The sequence below is a fragment of the Poecilia latipinna genome, unplaced genomic scaffold (assembly GCF_001443285.1).
Source record: "Poecilia latipinna isolate Pla-1442-1.1 unplaced genomic scaffold, P_latipinna-1.0 Scaffold756, whole genome shotgun sequence".
NCBI lineage: Eukaryota > Metazoa > Chordata > Actinopteri > Cyprinodontiformes > Poeciliidae > Poecilia > Poecilia latipinna.
In genome coordinates this window covers 125028-135841 of record NW_015113372.1, presented here as the reverse complement: position 1 = coordinate 135841, position 10814 = coordinate 125028, and the positions used below count along the sequence as shown (strand labels likewise).

The window sequence follows — 10814 nt, the reverse complement described above, 5'->3', positions numbered from 1 at the left end:
ACTACCTGTAGCATAGCAGCGGTTCAACAAGAGAGCAGAACCAGAGTCTTACATCGCAGCTGGAAGACTTAAATAATTTTGCGGGTTATTTGTTTAGCTTTCTGACCGTCATGCTAATAATCCGGGTGAATGTTTGTAGCTGTGCGCTGCTTTACCTGCCATCTGATCGCTACATATGTCTTTTTTACTGCAGTGAGCCTCGATGTAGCCAAACTCCGTCAAGTATGGCTTTGTTTTTATGCCATATTAGATTCGTTGTGTTGATGCATTTTGACCTGCTTCACCCCGAAGTAATTTTCAACCGCAACACACAAACTTCCCCATTCACTCAGTGCGTTATAATTCCACACCACATCGCTTATAGGATTTGTTGCTGCGCGTTTTTGCAGTGTGAAGGAAAGAGACCAGCTGCACAGGCAGGCTGCGAAATGAGATGCAGGTGATCAGTTTGTGTGATCGGCAACAAGAAACCGTGATCGGCGATCACCGATCATACACTTTTTCACGGAAATCGGCTGATTATGATCGGTGGCCGATCGATCGGCACACCTCTAATTGTTTTACATTCATCAAAAATAGGAGTTTAAATAAAACAAAATTTCTATTAATCTTAGTGTATTCCTCTGTTTTTTTAAAATACCAAAAGTCTACATGATGATGTCATGGCGTTCTAAGCTCCTGACAGGTTTATTCAAAACATTTGACTTAATTGGAGACTCCTGTGGATTCATTTTATTTTCTACATATCAAACACGTGACAAAAAAAGAAGAATCAAAAGAAATCAGTCATTACATCTAAAAGAGAAATGAGGACAATTTCCAGACATCCAAAGGTGCCATTTTCATCTGTTCTAGCAATTAAAAGCAAGCATAAACACAATAAGAATGTTTATGCAATTATTCACCTTAATTTTTGGAGAAATATTCGGTGGTGTGATGAATCTAAACATAGAGTGTTTGGATTTTGAACTTACTGATGGTAAGCACAAAAATAGCTAGCTAGCAAGGATAAATTAGCAGCTAGTTAGCAGTAAAAACGTAATGAAGTCTGAACACGATGGGAACTGTTGCCCAACGCAAAATCCCATAAGGGAAAAAAAACAACAAAAAAAACCTGCCATGACCTGTGATGAACATAATTAAGGCCAACTTACTTTAAATAAAAAACAAAAAACTCAAACAATTTAAGGCCTTAATTTTACAGACATTAATTTAAGACTTTAAGGCTGCAGACAACTTGTTAAACGCAAATCTACTGAGCGAGTTATTATCAAACAGAAATAACAAGATTGTGCGTCTTTCTCCAAATTTCAGGTGAATATCTGGTTCCAACTATACGCCAGAAACGGGGAGCTCTCAGCTTGCGCCCTTGAAATCTTTATCAGTTTTAGCAAAAATCTCAGTCCAAAGTTACTCACGCTGACATCTGGTGGCGGCTGCGGCGCCGGGAGCTGCACCATGTAGCGCCAGATGTGAGCCGTCTGATCTCCGGAGGCTGAGCAAAAACACAAAGAAAAGCTCGTCAACACAGACTCCCACCCACACACTCGGCAGGAAACATCAAACCTGTTGACACAGATTCTGTTTAAATCTTTAAAAAAAAATCTTTTATGAATTCAGATCCATACCTGTGAGTGCCATCTGCTCGGTGGGGTGAAATTTGATGGAGTTGACTGCAACAGAGATGAAAAATTATCAAAGATTCAGATCTTCTTCCAAAAGTGACAGAAAGATTATTTCTTATGCATACAGAAAGATGATAAAGCATAACACATTCATTTCTTTATACATACCTGATCCTGCATGGCCTGCATACCTCAGCAGACATTTTCCCGTCTCTATGCTCCACAGCAGAGCTGAGTGATCTGTGAGGACAAGGGAATCAGATCATTTCAATTTCATGGAGATTTGAGCCATTCTGGCTCGACGAGGTTCCTTTCGGTTGATCCGTGTACCGGCAGAGGCGGTGCCCAGCACCACGGGCTGAGTCCGGGTGACGCTGAGGTCCCAGATGCCGTCCCGGTGGCCGATGTACTCCTTGAGCAGCTGGCACAGGGCACGGGAGCCGGTGGTGGCTTTGAAGCTGGAGACGATCTGCAGAGGAGAGGAAGAGACGAGGAAGTGATGAACAGAAGAAAACGAGCAGAGGACAGAGTTTAGAATCTGCATACAGTGTAACCATTTACAGCACCTTGAAAAAGTATTGATAGACCTTAAATCTTTGCTACATTTGATCACATTACAACCACAGGCTTCCATGTATCCTAATAGGAAATTTTTGATAGACCAACACAAAGTTTTTAGAAATCACAATCTGAAACGTGTGGCATGCTTTTGTATTTATATCAGGGATCCGCGATATATTGGCACCAACATTGTATTGGCTGGTATTTGTCTTTCTTAAAATAATGCTCTAGGTCTGACAAGTAAAACTAGGTCGCCATTAGCAACATATATTTATTTCCATCTTTTTGCCGTTTGTTTCATTTATATTCCCCACAATCCTGTCACATGACCAACTGTCTCCCCTCACCCTCCAGAAACAGAAGCAGAGGTAAAGAGGTGGTCATTTTTTTTAAAAGCATTGAAAGGTTAGGGGAATATACTGGTTATTTATCAATGTTATATTTGAATTTTCCTTCCCCCCCCCTCCCTTGAGAATCATTCACTGCTTCCTGTTGGTCTACCAAAATAAAACCCCAATAAAAGACGAAACAGAAGCTAAAAGTGGTGTAAATACTTCTCAGAGTTACTGTATGGTTACACATATAATGCATGCACCAATAGAATAAAAACACAAACAAGCATATGTAAATGAATTAGTTGAGCTGCATATTAATACTCTGTTGATTTAACAGATAACTGTCTACATGCTGAATATGTTTTGATTGCATTGTGCTGCTTTCTGCCAAGCAGAACAACAGATAAGATGGCGTTTGGTATGTAGGGCAGAGTTGGTCGCCTTCTGTGGGTAAAGGTCAGCTTTGCAGCTTTTTCCACTGAAACGCCTCTGCAGCAGGTTAACTTTAGATCAGAGCCTGGTGAAAAACCTAAAATCAGCTCTGCTGCTCCCTCACAGAGGGTGACGGCTGTAAACGCATTTCCATGACTTCTGCTTCCTGTGGCGTTTCTAACGAGATCAGATCTGCACACGCAAGCTAGAGTTCTTGTAATAAGGATGCCACGTTCAAACATCAGAACCCCACTAACCTATTCTACTCTCAAGTCTTAAACAGAGAAAGCTGAGTGTGCGTGCCCGACTTTTCTGATCTCAAATATTAACGTCGGCTCTGCTTACACGTCAGGAGCTCCAAATAAGACGGGCGCATGTCTAAAAATAACGTGTGCTCTGGTTGCGCGTCGGCCTTTGCTGCTGCAGGGCCCCCCACACAGAAACAATCTCAAGAGGAAAGTTCGGCTTCTATTTTCACAGAGCCGCAACAGCTGAGGCACATGACAAGATCAGCAGGCTTTGATCCCTGGCAGCTGGCCCACACCAGAACCAATTAAAAAAAAAGAAAAGCAACAGCAGCAGCAGCAGCATAGGTCATTCTAGTTAAAAGTGACCAAGCAGACCAACAAACCCAGAGTTAGTGTGCATTATTAGTTTTACCGCAGTTCAGTTTATTGTAACATTAGATTCAACATTCTGATGCATTAGCTGTGTAACAGATAGCAGACATGTCTAACAGGAGGTTAATCTATGCTGTCCTCCCTTGATCCCATGTTCTCCGTTTTCAGTCTTTTAACTGGATTCAGTTTCTCTATCTAGCTAAGGATTTGGCTGCACACAGATTAATATATTTATGTTGAGTAAAAAAGAAAAAAATACCATTTTGCACAGCTGAGTACAAAGTAACAGAATGAGAGACACACGGAACGGTTCAACCCTGGTCCGATTACCAAAACCTACAGAACCTTCGACTCTCATTAGCAACACAAGTAAAGATGTGAATGAAGTATTGTAATAAAATAAATCAGCCCTTTTGGGAATGGGAAACTCTTGTAAATAAAAATCTGAGGCAACTGGTGACTCTTTCAATCCCTGTGAGAGAAATGCAATAAGCATTTTACATGCTTATTCCATGAAGGAATGCAAGATTCTCCGTCTTCCTGTGGTAAACGCCTGACACTGCACAGAGTCCAATTACACTTAGTTTTCAAAATGGGAAAAAGAGAAGACAACACTCCACTGAAGTGAAGCACGTGTTGACTTTCACAAGTCAGGAAAAGAGTATAGTAATCACTCGCATAAATACAGTTAGAGGAATAATCAAAAAGTTTAATCTGCATGGTAACCTAAATCTATACTGTAAACAACAGTGGCATATCAGGGTAACCAAATCACCATAAGCATTAAAAAAAGTTAGGTAGAACTGGTGTGGTTTAGGTTCTGTAGAAACTGTGACAAAAGGTTGTTCATTTCAAAACATATTACTGAAGGGAATTAAATGGGGGTTTTTTGTTGAATTTTTTCTTAAAAATAGACTAATTAGTTAAATTCTACTCTCAAATTAATTTGGGCCAGCTCTTTGTTTTGTCATGACTTTGGAATAACAGAGAAGTTTGAAACATTTAGGCTCTAGAGTACAAATAAACGCACGTCTTCACCATTTGGCGGCTACGGCCGCCCACCGAGTCGTTTCCTAAGAAGGGCGCAGAGTGGAAAAGAGACCAGGAGTCAAGGTGAGACTGTAGTTAAGATGCGACTCAGCCAGCAGCCGTCTGCTCAACGCTCATCGACAAACAGAGCATTCAGGAGGTTACCCATGAATCTCCGCCCCACAACTCCCAGGTGGGCACGCTGAAGTTGCGAGCTCCGCCTATTTTGTCCTGGAAAGCGTACAAGCGCTACCCTCGGAAAAAGATTCAACATTAAAATGTCACTTTTTGGATGTTAATATGGGGGGGAAAATATATAAAACTAAACATCATGCATTCATTGGAAGGGATAGAATCTGTAGGTTTACAGTCAAGGATTACGTTCTGACTTTCTGAGGACGTGGAACAAGCTTTTCCACTCCTCCTGTCCCCCTCATCAGAGAAGCTGAATGCTAGCCGCTCAAATATTTACACGAGAGCTCCGACGTGCTCTGCGGAGCAGCCCAACATGGCTCGTGCCAGGTACCTTGCTGGTGGAGGCTTTGTAGGTTGTCTTCAGCTTCTGTGACAGCTGACTGGTGCTGTGGCTGGCTGTGTGACACAGACACAGAAAACCCATGAATAAAAACACCGAAGTGAGTGACATGCGCTCTGCTTGGTTTCAATGCCAGAAGGCAAGACTTACAACAACAGAAAAAGACACACAAAAAGCTTTGTTGTGGCATTCGTCAGGCGTCATAAGTCACTGCTATAAGTTTTAGGCATGAGCTTTACATCACTAAACCTCAAACAGAAACTGCATTTAATCATATTGTCAAATTTAGCAATATTTACTGATGCTCTTGTGGGATAAATAGTGCACAAAATAGTAAAAATAACATTTCTGATCATACTGTCTGGGATATTGTTTTATTTAACATCGTTAAGTGAAATTAACAGAGACGAGGATAAATCAAAAATCTTATTATAAGAAATGTTTCATTATAAATGGCCACACCTACCCTCATCTAGTGTGTCTGCTTTGTAACACTCTTCAAATAAATAAATACTTTATTCTTATTCCAGTAATCAGAAGAAGAGGCAGAACATTTCATGCCAATAATTTTAAATTATTTTCTCTTTTTTTTTTCTAGATTGACTTAGATCCTCTTCCCGTTGTAAATTTTTTTCTAATTATTGCTCTTAAGATGTTTGTTGTATTCATTTTCTGAATTTAAACTAAAATGTTCTCTTGTAAAGCCCATTTTGAAGGGTGGTGAAGAGAAAGAAGCTAAAAAGAATCATAAAGTCATGGAGTATGAAAACTGCCTAGACAATCTAGGCTTGTAAATGTTCATATGAGAAAATGACCGAAACTTTAAAAGCTTTAAGAAAAACTACAAAAAGCTCCAACGACTGTTAATCCAGACTGCTTTAAGTGGATTCAGGAATAAATAATTGAATAAATGTTCTCCGATTTGAGGCAGGGATTTAAAATATATATATATATGTTTGAGCAAAGTTATGCTACTGCAAAAATAGCTGAATTTTTACCCATCTTTAAACAGAGTAAATGTAGATTCTGTGTAGCTTAAGGCTGTCACACCTTTTTATATAATACCTCACAGGTGGTTTGCGCTTTTATCTTGGTCAATGTCAATAAAACTGAAACTTTATGTGCTCCAGTAGAGCCTCCCATTTGTTTGAATGAGCCGTGTTGCCAAAAAAAAGTACTAAACAAGTTGATTTAATTGGCTTGTGAGGATGTATTTTCAAAGACAACTTTAACAAATGTCGCACCTTTGGCTTTGAGGGCTCCCTTGGAGGGGTCTCCCCCCTCGATGGCCTGCCCATCTCCAGTCAGACGCTCGTTGAGAGAGTCGATTTCCCGGCGCACTGCGACGTGGGCACAGCATTAATGATTGAACGGAGATCGCTGGGTAGTGAATCAGCAACTGAGGCCTGACGGAGGAAGGGAGGTAAACTCACATTCAAGGTTTTCGATGTACAGATTCTCAAATTCCCGTTCGATCTGGCCAAACAGGTCAAGGAGGTTGTTCCGCAAGCCGAGGGGCAGCTTGGAGTCCTGGACACATGAAACACATATCAAAAGTTATCCAAGATCCTTAATGCCTCTAAAGCTTGTACACCTTTTGTTATGTTGCTACGACAAATGCCAATATAGTTTGCTGGGATTTTATGTGACAAAAACTGAACTTTTTGGTTCAAATGAAAAATTGTATTTAACATGTCCTACTCAATAGTGAAACATGGTGGCGTCATGGATGCTTTTCTTTAGCAGCAAAATTGTTCAGAGTTCATTCAAAGACGAATTAAGCTAAACCAGGGATTTCTGCAAGTTTCACAAGGTAAATGACAGAATTTTTTCAAGACGGTTGGTTATAAATTAATTTTAAAAATTAATGAGCTGTGGTAAAGTGGAAATATGAAAGCTAGGACTGGGCAGTATGGCTGAAAAACATCATGATATATACGCATTTCATAGTCGGCATTAGCAATTGATGTTTTTTTTTATGCCGTCAATCTTCCCTTTTTTATCCAGTTTCCTCTTGAGCTGTTCATTCTCTTCTTCCCATCTTTTTTGTTTTTAGCGGCAATTATGCGCCAAAACATGAAACAGCGCCCACATCCTAAGGCTTACAGTGTGGACACATTTTCTAGTGGACCGCGCAGACTTCACGCGCACCGTCTGCGTACGGTGGAGATTTCATAGTGGACCACCGACTACGTTTCTCGTCACAAAATGCCTTAATTTTCCGCAAACCGAGTGAATACCAGCAAGTTTCATGAGCTAGTCCCGCTTCTTATCCACCACCGCACACCATTCAATGTTTAACAAAGAGCAGCAGTCGCACTACGTATTCTTGCCACTGGTTGCGCGGATAGCGCCGTTATCAGCTCGGTGTCGCATACTAAACAGTTCGGCGTGCACACGGTTTCTCGTACGTCGCTGAGTACGCGTCCGCGGTTGCAAAATCTTTACCTTTGTGCGGAACGTCCGCGTTGAGTCTGCATTATGTCCGTGGAGTACGCCCGAACATGTTGGGGGCAACACGAAACAGCTGTTGCGCATTTTCCACAGAAAAGTTGTTGCTAGGTAACCAAAGAATGAGTAAGTTCAACCTTTCTTTGCTAGCGGTTCCTCTGCCTACATCCCCCAGAATGCCGTGCAGTTCTGGATCGGAGTCTAGTGATTCCATCGAACCTGTATGATGATAGATGTTATTGTTTTGTTGTCCAAGCTTTTAAACTGTTTCACTTAAGAATAAATGTGTTAAGTTAAGGTTTCCTTGAACACAACACGAAAGTTCAATAGTTAAGTTTCCACAGAAACTTAACTATTATTAATTTAAAAAAATAAAAGTATGGAGGAAACGATAACCGAACAAGAATCCAAATTTAAGATGAAACTAAATGTAATCAAGCATTGAAAATCTGCATGTGTCCAATACCTTGTAAGGTCTGAAATTATTATTTATTTATTTATTTATTTTTTGTAAATTCAAGACAAAGACAAATGCAAAAAAATCCTAGAAGACCTGGGTGTAAAAAACTGAATCTGAGGTGGAGGGTCAATTTTCTGCAGAATGACTCTTAAAGTCTAAACGTACAGCAAAAGCTGCAGTGGTTTTGTTTAGTTAAAAGCACATTTATGTATTAGAATGAAATGCATTAGAAAAATCAGTGGGAAAGCTCAGCACTGTAGCTACAGCTTGAGATTTGACAAAACTTGGTTGAGACAACTCCTAAAAGTCTTGCAGCTGGAGTTTTGACTCTGGAGAGTTGAATAGAAGTGTACAGAACACTTTTTATCCAAGTGTTATTTATTTTCCTCCCAGTTTCCAGTCACACACCATTTCACATCCATCACATAAAATCCTGACGGAATGCATTGACGTTTGCTGTCGTAACCTTACAAAATACGAGAAACTTCAAGGGTTATAAATACTTATAAAAAGCCACAGTAACACTTGTAGAAAAAAGCAGCACAGAAGATAAATGACACACCGCTACCACAGAGAGAAAAAGTGAATGAGTCATGAAATAATAACAATAATAAAAAAAACTTCCCACCGAGCATGAAGCAGACATCTCTTGACAAATACAACTAGCGTAGTTACTTTCAATACCAACAGCTGCAACAGCAACAACTGCCTTACCTCCATGTCAACCTGCTGCTGGTGCCCAGTTAAATCCAGGTCACCAGTCTCCACCACAGCTCCCATGAAAATGCAAAATGCTACCAGAGTACACAAGGCTGCATCTTAAGATTTTAAATCAACCGATTCAAAATGTTTGCCTACCAAAGGTCAGAGTTAGTCACGGTTACGTTAACACCACATGTCACCATGCTCTGGTGGTGGGTAGAAGACCTATTAGGGAATAACAGGCGGTTCTTATAAGCTGCTTAGTTTTAGTCTCTTAAACCTGCAGCCTGCGACACACTTTGGTCAATAATGCCAGCATTAAAAAAAAAAAAAAGGAGGAGGAGGAGAATAAAACCCGCTCTGTGTTCCGTTTGGGCTCATAAAGCCGCCTGGGCATGTGCAAGTAGTACGTAAACAGAGGGCGGCAAAGAAAGGACTGTTGAAAAGACTAATCAGACCCGTATTAAAACTTGATGAGACGACACGGCGGTGGCAAGCTGAGCTCCGGTTTTACTGGCTCAGGCTTTATATTTAAGGGAAAAAGTGGGAGCTGAGGCGCACTTTCCACTGATACCAATTTCACCTGTTGGAATAAATGATGAGTCAGAAATGTGTGAGGCTGTATCGCACTGCAGCCACCTCCTAAAAGTTAACGACTGCTGCGTCCTTAATCAAACAGAGAGTCGTTTTTATTGCCCGAGAGGTAAAGAAGGCAAAAAAAAAAAAGTCACCAGAACAAGCTTTAAGGAAGCAACTCCTAAGACAAAAACTGTCCGTCCTTCATTTGTGGGAAAGCTAAATCAACTGTAGACTTAATTCAAATAACCTGGTTTGGAGCGAGTTAATCACCAACTTTATGGCGGTGGAGGAACGTTACAGTCGATCCCTTGAAATCAGTAACTAAAGGCGTCACCGCCTAGGATGGTAAACGTTCTGTAACGACTGGCGTTAAGTTAGTACGGGTTAAACATTTTCCTTTCTTGAAGGGAACAAACTGAACTCTGATAGTAGAAAGTAAGTCGTCAATGTTGCCTTACCATTAAACCTTAAAAATGCTGTTAAACAGGCTGGCACTGCAGGGTCACGGCTGACAAAAAGCCACATACCGTAGCAATCACTTTCATTTTAACAAAAATAAAAGGAAAAACTTCCTGACATCACATTTCCAAATGATAAAAAAATAATAAATGTAGGGACTCCTCCCCTCTGCTCTGACCTGTCCCTCCAGCATGTCTCCTCTCAGGATGCCCGGTGGCCGCTCCTCTGTGCTGTTGGTGCGCCGGATGGACAAACTGTGTGCCTTGCGCTTCTGCTTGGGGTGACGTGCGGCCGAAGCCGAGCCACTGCTGCTTCCGCCCTCCACAGGCATCTCTCCTATCCCGTGTGAGGCCCTGACCCCGCCCCCCCAACCTTACCTGCTTACAAACTACCTGAGGAGCAGGTAAACAAGGGCCAGGCTCGCTGGTTGGCAGGTGGGTAGGCTGGGTTTTGTCACTTGTCACCACCTACCTGTAGGTGGTAAAAAATAAAATAAAATAAAAAAACAGGGCTAGAAATGGTTGTTTACAACTCAGGAGTAAGCCTGCTGTAATAAACAATCAACTAAAAGCATGATAAATTAAAATGAGTTCAATAATTTCCATTTGTATGATTTCGTGTTTTTTTTCTCATCTCTTCCTTTGTACTGCTTTTATTTTTTTTTTAGAAAGACTCCATAATTCATGTTATTTGTTGTTTCTGTTTTGTTTATTAATTTGGGATATTCAAAATGTCTTCCAGTTTCAGTATTAATTGTCCTTTAGAATTTAAAGTTGATTGATTTTTGAGAATGTTCTCTAGCGTTATTATGCCATTGCATTACTTGAAAAAGGTCTCAAAACAGTACTATTGCAATACAATTTTTCATACAGCAAAATTTGTTACCATGACAGGCCTACTCAGGAGGAATTGCTAAGGATAATGTACAGGACTTAGAATTTTATCATATTTTGTGGTACTATTGTGATAACAATAAAGATGATTAAAAAAAAATTAAAAAAAAAAAAATATATATATATATATATT

The 10814-nt window shown here is 40.5% G+C and overlaps 1 protein-coding gene across 1 annotated transcript in view; it reads right to left on the bottom strand.

Annotated features, from left to right (window-relative positions):
• Nucleotides 1–10814, bottom strand: part of LOC106955656 (WD repeat-containing protein 37-like) — a 35324-nt gene that overhangs the window by 19814 nt on the left and 4696 nt on the right. Inside the window, exons 2-10 of the mRNA XM_015045950.1 lie at nt 9967–10259; nt 6571–6667; nt 6382–6477; nt 5129–5193; nt 4768–4851; nt 1956–2094; nt 1794–1865; nt 1629–1673; nt 1419–1495 (exon numbers count right to left, since the gene is read on the bottom strand). Coding sequence (XP_014901436.1) covers nt 1419–1495; nt 1629–1673; nt 1794–1865; nt 1956–2094; nt 4768–4851; nt 5129–5193; nt 6382–6477; nt 6571–6667; nt 9967–10119 — 828 coding nt within the window. The 5' untranslated portion in view covers nt 10120–10259. The remainder of the gene's footprint in view (nt 1–1418; nt 1496–1628; nt 1674–1793; nt 1866–1955; nt 2095–4767; nt 4852–5128; nt 5194–6381; nt 6478–6570; nt 6668–9966; nt 10260–10814) is intronic.